Source organism: Mastigoproctus giganteus, chromosome 9 (genome assembly GCF_048544385.1).
Source record: "Mastigoproctus giganteus isolate SK-2022 chromosome 9, ASM4854438v1, whole genome shotgun sequence".
In the NCBI taxonomy this organism is placed as follows: Eukaryota; Metazoa; Arthropoda; class Arachnida; order Uropygi; family Thelyphonidae; genus Mastigoproctus; species Mastigoproctus giganteus.
The window spans coordinates 25,560,066-25,576,543 of record NC_143583.1 but is presented as its reverse complement, the minus strand read 5'-3'; the positions used below and the strand labels follow the sequence as shown (position 1 = coordinate 25,576,543).

At 38.8% G+C, this 16,478-nt stretch overlaps 1 protein-coding gene across 1 annotated transcript in view; it reads left to right on the top strand.

The window, feature by feature from the left end:
* Positions 1-16,478, top strand: part of LOC150080108 (ubiquitin carboxyl-terminal hydrolase 25-like) — a 364,983-nt gene that overhangs the window by 53,523 nt on the left and 294,982 nt on the right. The window contains exon 3 of the mRNA XM_090381833.1: positions 10,559-10,774. Within this exon, the coding sequence (XP_090237959.1) occupies positions 10,736-10,774 (39 nt within the window). The 5' untranslated portion in view covers positions 10,559-10,735. The remainder of the gene's footprint in view (positions 1-10,558; positions 10,775-16,478) is intronic.

Sequence of the window (16,478 nt, the reverse complement as noted above, 5' to 3'; positions counted from 1 at the left end):
TACGCGAACTCGGAGTTACGCGGTTCTTGATTTTTTCGTTTGGCAACGCTGCCGCCCGCTATCTTCAAGGTCGTTTTTCATATGTTATCGATATACGGTGCGACGGCGGAGAATGAGAGCGAAAGATGAACAAAATTCAACTTTGCTGCTTTTATGTTTTTTATATCAGTGAAGGGGAAACACATTTCACCATAATAACGTAAAAACCAACACAATCCAGCTATCGGTATAATCGCAAATGCAATTAGATCGAGTTTACTATCAGTTTATAACAGATTTCACTAGCAGAAACGCAACTGGATTTTTATTGTTTTATGGTAGTAACCCCTAGAAATGTGAGGTGTTAATAGTGTATCTCTGCCTTTATGGTGTTGTTTATTCAGTTGCTACATGCGCGCAGCTTTGTTTATGCGTATCAAGCGTGCCTCCTCGTTTTGTAATTGTGCTTTATTCCCTAAAAATTAGTAAAATACTTAAAAGGTGTGAAAAGGAAGCGCCCTGGTGAAGACACTGCAGATTCAGAGAGAAAAAGAAAAGCAATTATCGATAAACAGAGGCGGACTGGATCAAAAATTCTTACCCGGGAAAATTTATAGTGGCCTCATACTATGGTTTATGGCCAAAATCACACTGGCCCACCGGGGTTTCCCCGGTAAGGCTTATGGCCAGTCCGCCTCTGTCTATAGAGAAAAATATGAAATTGTGAAACGCTTTGAGCGAAATGAAAGACCATGTGATATTGCACGTGCTACAGGCCTAAACGAAGCAACGGCGAAAAGCACATGACAATTGCAAACTTGACAGGTTGAAAATTGAAAAGGGCTCAATTGTAAAGGGCTTAAAAATTTTAGAAAACATAGACTCCAACGAAGAACGCATTATAGCTACAAAGAAAGGAATAAAAAAATTATTAGCTTGCTACGAAGAAATTCTGCGTGAAAAAAAGAACGCGCTGTGTCGTCAGACGAATTTGTTAGATTTTATGAAGCCATCGACATCGAAATAATTTTTTAACGTAAGTCATTTGTTTTTTAATACATATTTTATAAAGAACTGCAATTTTATTAATATTTTTCTTCTAAACTAGGGTTTTTGTTAGTCCTTGGTCCCAATTAAGCAAAATTTATATGTATTTATATGCAAAGTTGTACCCCGACTTACGCGAATTCGACTTACGCGATTTTCGTCGGACCCACCTATCGCGTAACTTCGGGGTATTACTGTAATAAGAAACTGTACAGGGAAATAGAGTGGGCCAGTAAATCAGAGAGTCTTATAATGGGGATTTTAATTTCCCAGATATTGACTGGAATTTGGGGGCTGGTCATTCACACACTAGCAAGGCTTTTGTGGATTTATTGGATGATTGTTTTCTACATCAGCATGTTCGGGAGGCAATTAGAGGGAGTACTACTCTTGATCTGATTATCAGTAGTGATTCTTCATGCATTAAGAATCTGCAGATACAGGAACCATTAGGTGGCAGTGATCACAGTGTTTGCTTAAGTGGGATTTACTCAAGGAGGTGACTACCATCAGAGGCAAAGGGAAGGGTTTTTGCTTTCATAAAGGTGACTATGATGATCTGAGACAGTATTTAAATTCTATACAGTGGGACCAACTGATGATGTTACCAAAAGCAAATTCAAAATGGGAAGCATTCAAAGAACTAATCTTGGAAGCTACCAGGCTTTACATACCAACTAAGAAATATTGTTCAAGGTTCAGACCTAAATGGATGTCAGATGAACTAATGAGACATATGGCAGAGAAGAAAAATGCATGGGATATATACAAATTAATGGGTGACATGGAATCCTAGGTTAGATATAAGTTGGTCTGTAATCAAGTCACAAAGGAGATTAGGCAGGCAAAGGCAGATTATGAGAAATCCTTGGCAAAGGATGCAAAGAAAAACAAAAAAAGAGTTCTTTACCTATTTAAACTCAAGAAGGAAAGGGATAAAACAGATTGGTCCACTGGATATTGATGGTTCAACGGTTCAGGATCCTGCTCAGGTGGCTAACAAACTAAACGAGTATTTTGCATCTACATTCACACATGAGGAGTTATTCAGGAAGGGGAATTTTGTAGGTGAAGTAAACATTGCCAGTGAGCTAGATGATTTTGTAATAACTGAGAGAAAAGTGGAGGAGAAATTGTTGAGGATAAACATAAAAAAGGCACCTGGGGTGGATGGGATCTATCCAGTTATATTAAAGGAGGCAGCAAAGGAAGTAAGGAAACCCGTAGCCATAATTATGAGAGCTTCTTTGGACTCAGGGGAGATGCCCCTAGACTGGAGATGTGCAAATGTGACCCAATTCACAAAGGAGGATCACAGGCTGACACAAGTAATTATAGACCTGTTAATTTAACTTCTGTTCCAGGAAAATTAATTAAGGCACTGGTTAAATAAGCACTCCAAGATCATCTAGACAAGAATTCAGTTATAGCTCAGACATAGCATGGTTTTGTTAAGGGAAGGTCTTGCCTGACCAATTTGGTTGGATACTATGATGTAGTCACAAAAGAACTGGATGCAGGGAATAACTTTGATATTATATATTTGGATCTTAGAAAGGCTTTTTATACTGTTGCACATGGAAGACTGCTGCACAAATTGGAGCAGTGTGGCATTGGAGGCAAATTGCTGCTATAGATAAAGGGATGGTTGAGTGGCAGAAGACAGAGCGGTAATTAATGGACACTGCTCAACGTGGACTAATGTTATTAGTGGAATTCCTCAGGGTTCAGTGTTGGGTCCGTTGTTGTTTTCTGTATTTATAAATGATATTGATGATGGTATATCAAGCTTAATGTCCAAGTTTGCAGACGATACAAAGGTTGGCAGGATTGTTAAGGACACTACTAATGCTATGCTGCTGCAACAGGATTTGGAGGGGTTGAGCGGGTGGGCTGAGAGGTGGCAAATGAAGTTTAACATTGACAAATGTAAAGTTCTACATATGGGAAACAGTAACCCCGAGCAACGTATCAACTCTGTGGTACTGCACTGACAGTGGTAGAGAATGAAAAGGACCTGGGGGTAAGTGTGCAGGGAGATATGAAGTTCTCTGAGCAGTGTAGAAGAGCTGCAAGAGTAGCTCATGGTGTCTTGTCAATGATATACAGGTATTTTTCTAGCAGGGATAGGGAGGTGATTATTTCCTTGTATAAGGCAATGGTCAGGCCACACCTTGAGTACTGTATACAGGTCTGGAGGCCTCATTTCAAGAAGGATGTAGAGCTGCTGGAACGAGTACAGAGAAGGGCAACAAGATTAATGAATGGAAAAAAGGGTTGCTCTTATGAAGAAAGGCTTAAGTTTTGCAAATTACAGAGTCTGGAGACTAGGCACCGGCAAGGTGATCTGATAGAGGTGTATAAGGCCTTGAATGGTTTGAGCATGCTCAATGCCAATGGGATTCTTCCTCTTGCTCAAAATAATCATCTGAGAGGGCATAAATTCAAATTGAGGAAAGACAGATGTAGGATAGATGTGCGGAAATTTGCCTTTAGCCAGCGGGTAGTTGATTGGTGGAACAGACTTCCATCACTTGTTGTGGAAGTTGATAGCCTAAACAAATTTAAGGCTCAGCTGGACAGGTATTTCGAACGAATGGGGGGGTGAAATGGGAGTGGTGTTGTTTTTTATTATTTTGGCTAATGCTGAATAAGCTTGCTTTCTTGCATCATATTCCTCTACCAATGCTAATGGCATAGACTGCAACTTATAAATACATGTTACATTTTGGGAATACGGCGCTCGCTTAGTGCTGATTCACGTAGCATTCTGTTTTTCTTGAACGAATTATGAGTGTTAAGCAGTGGTCACCTGTATATGATATCAAAATAATTTTTTGCATCCAGTTCTTTTGTGACCACATCATAGTATCCAGTCAGATTGGTCAGACAAGTCTTATCCTTGACAAAGCCATGCTGTGTCTGAATTATTACTGCTGTCTTGTGTAGATAATCCTGTAATGCTTCTTTAACCAGTGACTCCATTTTTTATCTCTGGAACAGAAGTCAAACTAACAGATCTGTAATTACTTGTGTCACCTTTTGATGATTCCCCCTTTGTGAATTGGAGATACATTTATACATCTCCAATCCATGGGGACTTCCCCCGAGTCAAGGTGCTCTCATAATTATGGCTAAGGGTTTGCTTACTTCCTCTGCTACCACATTTAATATAACTGGATAGATCCCATCTACCTCAAGTGCCTTTCTTATGTTTAATTTAAGTTTCTCTTCCACTTTTCTCTCAGTTATTACAAAATCATTTAACTCCATGTTATAGTTTGATAAACATCCGGCCCTCTCCTTGAATAACTCGTGTGTGAATGTAGATGCAAAATACTCGTTTAGTCTGAGAATGAACATCTACAGACAAGACTGCAGCAATAATTCAGACACAGCGTGGGTTTGTTAAGGGAAAGTCTTGTCTGACAAATTTGATTGGATATTATGATGTGGTTACAAAGGAACTGGATGCAAGAAATAATTTTGATATCATATACTTGGATTTCAGGAAAGCTTTTGACACTTGCTCATGGAAGACTACTTTACAAATTGGAACAGAATGGTATTAGCATTAGCATTAGTAGAGGCATTTGATGCAAGAAAGCAAGCTTATGCAGCATCAGCCAAAAAAAAAAAAAAAAAAAAACCCACTTCCACTTCACCCCTCTGTTCGTTCAAAATACCTGTCCAGCTGAGCCTTAAACTTATTTAGGCTATCAACCTCCACCACAAGGGATGGGAGTCTGTTCCACCAACCAACCACCCGCTGGCTAAAGGCAAATTTCCGCACGTCTATCCTACATCTGTCTTTCCTCAATTTGAATTTATGCCCTCTCAGGTGATTTTTCTGAGCTAGAGGAAGAATCCCCTCAGCATTGAGCATGCTTAAACCATTCAAGGCTTTATACACCTCTATCAGATCACCTCGCTGGTGCCTAGTCTCCAGACACTGTAATTTGCAAAACTTAAGCCTTTCTTCGTAAGAGCACCCCTTTGTTCCATTCACTAATCTTGTTGCCCTTCTCTGTACTCGTTCCAGCAGCTCTACATCCTTCTTGAAATGAGGCCTCCAGACCTGTATACAGTACTCTAGGTGTGGCCTGACCATTGCCTTATACAATGGAATAATCACCTCCTTATCCCTGCTGGAAAAATTCCTGTATATCATTGACAATACTCCATGAGCTACTCTTGCAGCCCGTCTGCACTGCTCAGAGAACTTCATATCTGCCTGCACAACCCCCCCCCCCCAAGTCCCTTTCATTCTCTACCACTGTCAGTGTAGTACCACAGAGTTGATACGTTGCTCTGGGGTTGCTGTTTCCCATGTGTAGTACTTTACATTTGTCAATGTTAAACTTCATTTGCCACCTCTCAGCCCATCTGCTCAACCTTTCCAGATCCTGTTGCAGCAGCATAGTGTCAGTAGTGTCCTTGACAACCCTGCCAACCTTTGTATCATCTGCAAACTTGGACATTAAGCTTGATATACCATCATCAATATCATTTATAAATACAGAAAACAATAATGGACCCAACACTGAGCCCTGAGGGACTCCACTAATAACATTAGTCCACGATGAGCAGTGTCCATTAATTACCACTCTCTGTCTTCTACCCCTCAACCACCCCTTTATCCATAGCAGCAACTTGCCTCCAATGCCACACTGCTCCAATTTGTGTAGCAGTCTTCCATGTGCAACAGTATCAAAAGCCTTTCTAAGATCCAAGTATATAATATCAAAGTTATTCCCTGCATCCAGTTCTTTTGTGAGTGCATCATAGTATCCAATCAAGTTGGTCAGGCAAGACTTCCCCTTAACAAAACCATGCTGTGTCTGAGCTATAACTGAAGTCTTGTCTAAATGATCCTGCAGTGCTTCTTTAACCAGTGCCTCCATTAATTTTCCTGGAACAGAAGTTAAGCTCACAGGTCTATAGTTACTTGTGTCAGCCTTTGATCCTCCTTTGTGAATTGGGGTCACATTTGCACATTTCCAGTCTATGGGTACCTCCCCTGAGTCCAAGGAAGCTCTCATAATTATGGCTAAGGGTTTGCTTACTTCCTTTGCTGCCTCCTTTAATATAACTGGATAGATCCCATCCACCCCGGGTGCCTTTCTTGTGTTTATCTTCAACAGTTTCTCCTCCACTTTACTCCCAGTTATTTCAAGATTGTGTAGCTTACTGCTAGAGTTGAATACACCTCTGGCATTCCCCTTGCTGAATAACTCCTCATGTGTGAATGTCGATGCAAAATATTCATTTAGTTTGTTAGCTACCTGAGCAGGATCATCAACAGTTGACCCATCAATATCAAGTGGACCAATCTGATTCATCCCCTTCCTTCTAGAGTTTACATAAGTAAAGAACTCTTTGCTGTTTTTCTTTGCTTCCCTTGCCAAAGTTTTCTCGTAATCTGCCTTCGCCTGCCTAACCTCCTTTGTAACTTAGTTGCATATCAACTTGTATCTATCATAGGCTTCTGTGTCATGTGTTAATTTGTAAGTATCCCATGCATTTTTCTTCTCTGCCATATGCCTCATTAGTTCATCTGACATCCATTTTGGCCTAAACCTTGAACAATATTTCTTAGTTGGTATGTAAAGCCTAGTAGCTTCCAAGATAAGTTCTTTGAATGCTTCCCATTTTGAATTTGCTGTTGGTAACATCATCAGTTGGTCCCACTGTATAGAATTTAAATACTGTCTCAGTATTAAGGGTAAGTTGCTACAATGGATAAAAGGAGGGTTGAGTGGGAGGAGACAGTGGGTGGTAATTAATGGGCACTGCTCTTCGTGGACTAATGTTATTAGTGGAGCCCCACAGGGTTCAGTGTTGGGTCCACTGTTGTTTTGTATATTTATCAATGATATTAATGAAGGTATATCAGGCTTAGTGTCGAAGTTTGCTGATGATACAAAGGTTGGCATGGTTGTTAATGACAGTAATGGCAGTGTTCTATTACAACAGGATCTAGAAAATTTGGGAAGATGGGCTGAGAAGTGGCAACTGGAGTTTAACCTTGACAAATGCAACGTGCTGTGTATGGGTAGAAGTAACCCCAGAGGAATGTACCAACTGTGTGGTACTATACTTAGGGTGGTAAAAAATGAAAAAGACCTGGGAGTAATTGTTCAGTCAGATATGAAGTTTTCTGAGCAATGCAGACAGGCTGCCTGGCCGGTCATGGGGTTTTGTCAATGATATACAGGAATTTTGCTAGCAGGGAGAAGGAGGCTATTGTCCTTCTGTATAAGGCAAAATTCAGGCCTCGCTTTGAATACTGTGTACAGGTGTAGTGGTCTCATTTTAGGAAGGATGTAGATTTGCTTGAACGTGTACAGAGAAGGGCAACAAGATTGTTGAGTGAAATGAAGGTGTTCTCTTACCAAGAGAGGCTTACTTTCTGCAAATTGCAGCAGCTGGAGACTAGGCACCTGCGAGGTGATCTGATTGAGGTATATAGGGCCTTTAATGAGTTGAGCATGCTGAATTTTGATGGGATTCTTCCACTTGTTCAGATTACGAACCTGAGGGGATATAAATTCAAATTGAGGAAAGGCAGCTGTATAATAGATGTGCAGAAATTTGCCTTTAGCCAGCAGGTGGTTAATTGCTGGAACAAACTTCCATCTGTCATTGTGGAAGTTGATAGGTTAAATAAATATAAGGAGGAATTGGACAAACATTTAGAGGGAATGGTTGTGTGAATTTCTTTCTTTTTTTTTTTTTTTTGCCTGATGCTTCATAAACTCATGCACTTGCTTTCTTGCATCACATGCCACGATTACTATTACTTCAGTCATACCATTGATATCAGTGGACAAGTGGATCAATCTGATTCATTCTCTTCCTTTTAGAGTTTATATAATAATGTTACTGATATTATTATGATTAGCCATATGGTGCAAGGAAGCCTGAGGCTTTTGCTGCACCAGCCAAAAAAAAAAAAAATTCCGAGTTACCCTGAGAGAGAGAGAGAGAGAGAGAGAGAGAGAGAGAGAGAGAGAGAGAGAGAGAGAATGTTCAGGACCCTGGGTGTGCCAAGCCCATACTCACCAGATGTTGAGCCCCGAGGTTAAATATGTAACATGTTGCATACATTTCCTAACTTGTAAGTATGTTATTGGATGTTTAGACATTAATTAATAAGAAAAAAATTTAATTGATATATCTTCAACAAATATTTTGTTTGTACCTGGAAAGCTTTTAAGATCAATCATAGCCTTCCCTGCCACCATTCCCTCCTAACCACAGAAATCTGTTCATATAAATGAAAGTATCTTTTGTCTATTACTCTGGACCTGAAATTTTCTCAAGGTCCATCAGAAAATAGGTTGAAAACTAGGCCTTCATTCAACTTGTCTTTCAGTTATGATTTCACAGCCTTTGGCTCCCCTCCTCCAAACAAAAAAAAATCAGCATAAAAGAATCTGATTTTGTATTAATAAACAAGAAAAATGCAGATTTTTACAGAATTTTCAACATATATTCTGTTGGTACCTGGGGTGATTCTAAGTTCAATTCTGATTTCATAGCATTCCCTCCCCAGTTTCCCTCTGCAAAAATATTAGTATAAATTTTAAATAGGAGCCCTGATCCACTTCAAAATTTCAGTGCTTATTTAAAATATTTTAGTAATCTTTGTAACAAATTTTCATGTCAATAGATTTGACTTATTTTGTTATAAATGATGAATTATTATTATTTGCTAATGTGCCTGAAGTGTACCATAGTGTGTATGTTGACAGAATAATTTGAACATAGGAAAAGTACCATGAACCTTATAATGAACGAGATGATTGAAATTGTAAAATAACATGAAAAATATCAAAATTCATGGAGAAATTGCATGTAAATTCAAGTTGTTGTTTTTTTTTTTTTTTTTTTTTTTGACCTAAACCATCTAAAATAAAGACCATAGAACTAATTATGAAGAAGTTGAAGTGGGAACAATGCACAATTTACCAAAACGTGGTAGACCTTGTACCTAAGATTCCAAAATGGAATCACACAGAATTAATCTGTTTGTAAAACTATTCTAACTTTTCTGCATATGCAGATGATGTGTATCTTTCTCTTCCAATTAATAATCTCTTTGATAATAATTTTGAGTAAAGCAGAGGATTCCTTGATAGTTAAAACTGAAGTATTCGTAGAAAGATATATAGATATTTCTTGGCTTCTTCATTAATGTGAAGAAGAGTAATTAATCAACTTTACATTATTCAGATCTGTTGTTGAAGTTTTTATATCAACATGGGGTGAAAAAATTACTAGGCTAGCTTCAATCAAATTCCTTGAAGTAGTATTCAGTATGAGTCTTACTTTTAGGGAAAATTTTGCAACTGTCCATATTCTATTTTTAAAGGTGTTTGCAATCTGAAACTCAGACATGTAAGAATATGCATAAGTTATAATCAGGAAGTACTTTCTTATATATATTATGGCCATTGTGATTTGTGCAGCTGAAGTGTTTTCTTTTGTTAGTGGGCGCCTCCGTAGCCAGGTGGGAAGGAGCAGCAGTGCGTAGCACACGCTTCTTGATTAGACCGGGGTTCGAGCCCGTCACCACCAAATACGGAGGATGCGGAAAGGTCAGAAATGACCACCGCATATCCTGGAGCAATATGGTCTTAGTTGCTAATGCTCCTAAAAACCAAATAACTAACAAACATCTTTTGTTAGTGGTTCAGCTTTATGGCCTATGTTGAACTTGACTTGGTACTGGATTTTAAAGACTTTAAATCAAAAATTGGATTTCACAGTGTCTTTGGGAACTGAATTAGTGTGTAATTTGGTTCGGTTAAATTTGAGAACTGTGTGGAAGGTTTTTTTTCACTCAGGAAGACCATCAGTATTCTTTCAAAAAGATAACTTTGTTTGAGGATACCCTAAAATTGTTTGTATTTGAAAACCTGAGCTTTGGCTGCCTTCCAAAGAACAGAGAAGGTTGATTGCTTTTTCATAAGTTGTCATACAGATTATAAATTTTCTGTAGGCATTGATTTTTGGATGCTTTTACCAAAAGTATGGAACTGCTTCTGCTTGGTAACAGTGTATAAACATTTCATCTGGATGTATATTAGCATTCTATTAATGAAAAGGGTTTTGCCTTATGTGTATTGTATTGTTTTGTATTAGGCTTTCAATTTGGCAATAAATAACTATATAAGAAAACTACAACTAGTTTCAAAAAGCCTGTAATTTTCTCAATTGTATTGTAATAAAGAGTAAGAATTAATTAACTCATTTTCAGTTTGATTATGTAATTGGTTAAATTTTTGCCTTCATCAAACCAAATGTTAGGAGATACTGCTGTTTATAAATTTTGTTTACAAGCAGTAGGTTTTCAGGCACTGTGCCAAGTACCATTTAAATGGCTGGGACCAACAGTTAGAGATTCATCTTAATAGTATCAGAGTTTCTTTATAATTACTTTGCAGTTATAAAATGACCTTTTTATATTTTTCTGTAAGGATTAAAAATTGTATATTGTTTATAATAGGGTTTATTCTACTTTCAGGTTAATTTTTCGAATCGAAATTCCAAGAAATTTCAGAGAATGCCCTTACTGATTTTGTTTGGTATTGCTTGACAAGTTTTGATGTTCAGTTTTTAGTTTAATGATGTGTCATATTTATGTGTAAAACTTGTACCAAAGGTACTCTTCTTTATACTTTTCTGTGTGAATGGAATTAAGATGACTGTTGAGCAGTCTCCTCTGGAGAGGTGTCACCAGGTTAGTAAATTTATATAGTGAAATATTTTAACTGAATTTAAACATCAATAATCTAAACATTTTTAATTTTTTTTTGGTATTTTAGAAGTAATTATAGAAAATACAGTGGCACCTCATAAATCCAACAGCACTGGTAAAGAGTGCTGTTAGATTTTTGAAACCTATTGTATGAATCTGTTGGATTTGTTTATCACTTAGAAAGATTATATACTTGTTCTGATGGAATGGCAAAGAAACAGTCACTATATATATATGTTTGTTAATGAGTGACTGTTTTTCTTGAGTGGATGTGAATATACATATTGCACGATTGAGCCTATATCACAACTGCTTACTGTCCTCATTCATGGAAGAGACTCAGTCTTTTTGATTTGTTTTGTTGCTTCTCCATCACACCGTCATAAGTTTTTCTCCATTTCCACAAAAAAATAGTAAAACTGTGGCATTGCCAGCGGAGTCTCCCATATTATATCCGAGAGCGGGTGCAACTTATGGATGTCTAATGTGGAGATGACGAGAGCACATCGAACGCGACATCGATCCCGGGACGAGATTTCAGATCATTATGTGAAAAGCAAATACTGTTCCAAGAGTAATCTCATCATAGTACAACCTTCTGTCGAAAGTAAAAATTTGATGTTTCCTACAAAACATCAGGAGTGTCAAAAACAAGGAAACATTGAAACCTGGCTCGGAGATGAAATGGAAATTGCTGCCTTCACCTCAAATCTTGGCTATCACACGCTGGCTGCTAATAGAATTGGGAGACGAGGTGGCGGTGTAGCAATCTGTCAAAGGAGTTCACTACCCCTGATTAAGGCATCCACTTATCCAGGAGGTGACATAGAAGCTGTTCTTGGAATCTACCAAATTGCTGGTTTGTCGATCTCTGTGGGTGCCGTTTATTTACCTCCACCAGTTTCTGAGGATTCTGTCCTCAATCTGACAGCATGGCTGTCATCCACAATCGATCATCGGCAAAAGGTCATCATCCTCGGAGAATTTAACCTTCCACTGTCAGCCACAAAGAAGCTCCTAGATACTCTGTCATTGAACATGTCAGAAATGGGCATTGGTCTTATTCATGTTCCTCCCTCACACAGCGATGCCACCCTGCAGCGCATCTTCTCAAACTGTTTAGTAAAGGAAACCCTGACCATAACTGAGAACTTCCTTCCTGCCGTCCGATCATGTTCTGATTGCTGCGATGATATCTCTGCAGGCACCTAAGGATGAACGTACACAAGTACAAACTACGAACACTGTCAGGAGAGTATACAATCCAAAATACATCAACATTGGAAAAGTTACTACCCTTTTCCAACTTTACCCATGGAACATACTGGCTGAGCTTAACATAAATGAGGCTGCCTACTGGCTTTCGAGATGGATGGAATTTATTGCAAGGTCTGCAATGTCCAAAACTTGCATCCTTAGTCCCCACTCAAAGACATGGTGGAATGACCTCCTGACCAAGGCCTTAGGGAAAAACAGGCAGCCCATGCCTCTTGCAAGAAGGCGCCTTCACAAGAGTCATACGCCAAATTTTCCAAAGCAAGGATGGATTTCCAGAAGAGGAAACAATTTTCTATTGACAATTTCATGAATGGTCGGCTATCCAGGGGAAAACGTGTGTGGTCCACTAGTCATACTTGTGCCCCTCTATCTTTAGATGTCCGGGAATGGAGTGAGCATGTGCTGCGTTTTAAGCGAGATCACCACGTGTCCGAAGCATATCCTTGGAATGAAGCGTTTAACATTTCTTCACCTACTAGTAATACAGAAATTTCTGAAGAACAACTAATAAAAATAATAAATTCACTACCTGACAATCCACCATAGGAATTGACGCAATACCTCTGTTTAGTCTAAAAATTGCTTCTCATTTCATCAGCAAAGAGCTCACTCAACTCTACAACAAAGTACTCAAATTTGCACAGGTGCCTTCAAGCTGGTTATCATACAGAGTCATGGCAGTTCCGAAAAAGCCTCATGTGAAAAGACCGGCTGACTTCAGGCCAATATCAATTGCCTCTCCCTTTCTGAAATGCCTCGAGAAGTGCATCTATAATGATGTAGCACTCGCAATCTTTGTGCATAGGCCAGAACATACCCATTATGGCATGCCTAATAGATCTACCGTAACCTGCCTATAGTCATTATCACAGAAAATACTTCAGGCCTGGAATGACAACGAAGATCTTCGCACCATTTTTCTTGACATGAAATCTGCTTTCGACTCAGTCCAAATAACACCCCGTCTTGCCTTACTTGAGAGATTCTATGGGATATCTGGAAATATGCTCGAGATCCTCAATAATTTGCTGTCTAGGAGAATGCTTCACTTCAAAGGCAATGGCATTACAGTCACTAAAAGCGTCGAAGTAGGGATCCCACAAGGTGGTTGTCTCTCAGTCTTGTTATTTGCAGCAATATTCGTTCCACTAATGGATAAAATTCCAGCGTTCCTATCGTATGCTGATGATATTGTTTGCTGCTTGCCATGCAAATGCCATGTTGGTGATTCACAAGAAAGACAAACCGCCTCTGAATCTGTAAACAGCTACCTAAATACATTCTATAAGTATGCTAAATTTTTTGGCCTGTTAGTCAATCCAGAGAAGTCAAACTATCTCATCTTTACGCCAAGTCGGATGACTTCTACTGATACTGCATCTTCTCTACTTCCGGAATTGGCAGGAAATGTTCTGACTCCCACAGACAGTGTCAAATTCCTAGGAGTAATCCTTGATGCCAACCTCACCTATAAAAAACAAATCCAAGCTCAGTATTCCAAAGCCCTGAGAGTGTTCTGGGGAATGAAAATTTATCTGTGCAAATGCACAATAAGAAAATAATCAAGAAGTACCTCGCAACTTACTTCTGTAGTGTACTCTCCTATGCCGTGGAAGTTTGGTCGGCAGCACCACCCAACAGCCTCACGAAACTATGGGGTCTCGAATTGTGGGTGCTGAAGTGGGCCAACTTGTGGTCGCACCAGATCTACACAACATCTAAATCTACTCTCTGCTGCAACCTGCAATATACGCCCATAGTCCACAGAGCCCATGTGCTAAAAATAAAGTCATTCCTTTTATCTGTGCTCAGCTAAGCAGGATCACATCAACATCTGGAACATAATTGGTTGGCATTTGCCAGGCAGACATCTCCGTAGAACCCCCTCCTTATGCTCAAGGCTCCACTGGTTACAGAATTTCAAGAGACACTTCCCTAATGTGACTCTGGACACTCAACTTGCTCAACATCGACATCGACCTGTGGACTATAGACAAGGCATACCGAGATGGCATCTTGTTCCATCTTGCTGTTTGTAAAGGACATTTATGTAAGTGCCGATCTTAGTAAGTTAACTGATGTCATTTCATGTTCTGCTCAACTTGTAGTCCTTTTTCACTGTAATTACTACTTCATTTTTACATTTTGATATGTTCTTTGCTTTGATCTATTAATGATTATTTAGTTTTTATTTTATTTATTTATTTATTTTTTTTATAAATCAAAATCACTTGTATAAACAACAAATTGTAAGATTCCTCCGGCTTTGTGTAAGGAATCACTATTGTATAAAATTTACGTTAATAAAGAATCTTATTATTATTATTATTATTAAATTCAGAATGGTGAAGCCATACCTCTTGCTATATTGCAAAAAATTAACTTATCAGAAACTAAACACTGGTGTCCTTGCCCTTCCATAGTTTATTAGCCTGCAGAATTATGAACTTCTTTATGCACAATGACATAAAAGTAGTTTTTCCTTCCAATTGGCTCCATGTTCATTAATCCCATTAACCACTCCTGAACATCAATGGCTTAAACAATTTAGTTTACTTAATTGATTGTCAGCAGGTCTCTCCAGCAAATTGTTTGCATATCCTTGATTAGTTATGGCCACAGTGACATCTCTTATTTTATTTATTTCGTATGATGTGATTAATACACGAAGGAACCAGTTTTTTTCTTGCTTCCTTCGTGTATCGTGGCCGGGATATCCAACCAACCGGTTGGTTCGGCACCATCGTGATATCCAGCCCGAGGCGGGAATCGAACCCGCGACCTTTGGGTTGCCAGGCAGGTACTTTACCTACCCGGCTAGCCCGATCGGCAGTGACATCTCTAATAAGCTCAGTCGCTTCCATGTTTATACCATTGGTAGTGGAATTACACTCGCAGCAATTTAAATTATGAAAACAACAGGATTACCTTTATTTTTGATAAAGGATGCTTCTTTTCCAGCCAGCTCTCCTAGTCCAATGCGCTAACAATTCTTTGTGAAGGCGATATAAATTTTACAAAAAATGTGAAACGTCTTCTCCACTGTCAGAACATTAGTGTTCAGACCCCTCAGTCTCAATATTGAGTGCTCAACCCAACTTCTGTCTTCAAACACCATACCTTTGCCAGCAAGTAAAACATTACGTAGATTGATATTAAAATTTAAAGATCTAAAAAGCTTAATAAATAGGGAGTGATTATTCTCTTCATTCCTGTAGATTGACATTAAAATTAAAATTTAGGGTTTTAAAATGTTTAATGAATATGGCGTGATTATTCTCCTCATTCCTTAAGTTGGACTAGAACTTTTCAAAGTGACGTGTTCACAGGAATAAGAGCAATACACCTTTTGGTTTGTTAATTTTAATTTACATTATCTAATTAAGATAATATTTCATATTAAGATAATATTAATATGAAATTAATATTGTCCGAGTTAATATTAACTTGGATAATATTAATTTCCTCAGTGACCAACCCATTGTGGACCCTTCAGCCTATATAACAGAGAAAAGACTGCTCATTTTTCAAGTTCTTCCCCTCACCTCTCGTTTTTTAATGACTCTTTCCTTTAATGTACACATCAGAGGTTATACTTTTTTAGATGCTTTCTTGTCTTTTTTATTGTTAACTTTCCATGTGCAATTTAAGTAAGCAGAATTAATGGCATTAGCATTAGTAGTGGCAAATGATGCAAGAAAACAAGCTTATACAGCATCAGTCAAAAAAACAAAAGAAAACAACACTTCCCATTTCACCTATTCATTCCCTCCAATTGTTTGTCCAGTTCTCCCCTGAATTTATATAAACTATCAATATACAAAACAATGTCCTTGCACAGATATTCTCTCAGATAGGCCAGACGAGCTGTACTTGCTACCTGGGAATCTAAAATGCTGATGGAACTGATATTCGGGTGACACTCAAGTCAAGTGCACCCAATTTCGGCAAAGTCCGGATGGTCTCTGACAGCCAAATCCTCTGCTTGCACCTTCACGATGATGGGACTGTTAGTAATCCTGGGTATAACCTCCATGTATAAGTACGTGGTGGGTGACCACCCAGGTGTAAACCAACGTAAGCAGGGGTTGTGGTGTGGCACCCACACCACATGGAGGAATGCTGCCCCTCTATGTTACCAGGCAGTATTAGGTGGTAGATGACTCTCATCAACCGGTGCAATACCACCACTTTGCTTATTGGAGGCTTGAAGTGGTGGAACCCATGTTTAGTCTCTAGAGCTATGTTCCGGTCAACCCTTCCCCATCTCTTCCATCATGCAGTATATGATTGATGACTTTTGAGGTTATGAAGAACATCGTGGCGAGATCCAATTTCCTTACATTTCGAGGGTACAGCTCTAAAATGGTGTTCGCAGGCCGGCCGCTAGTTAGTACACCGGACTGAA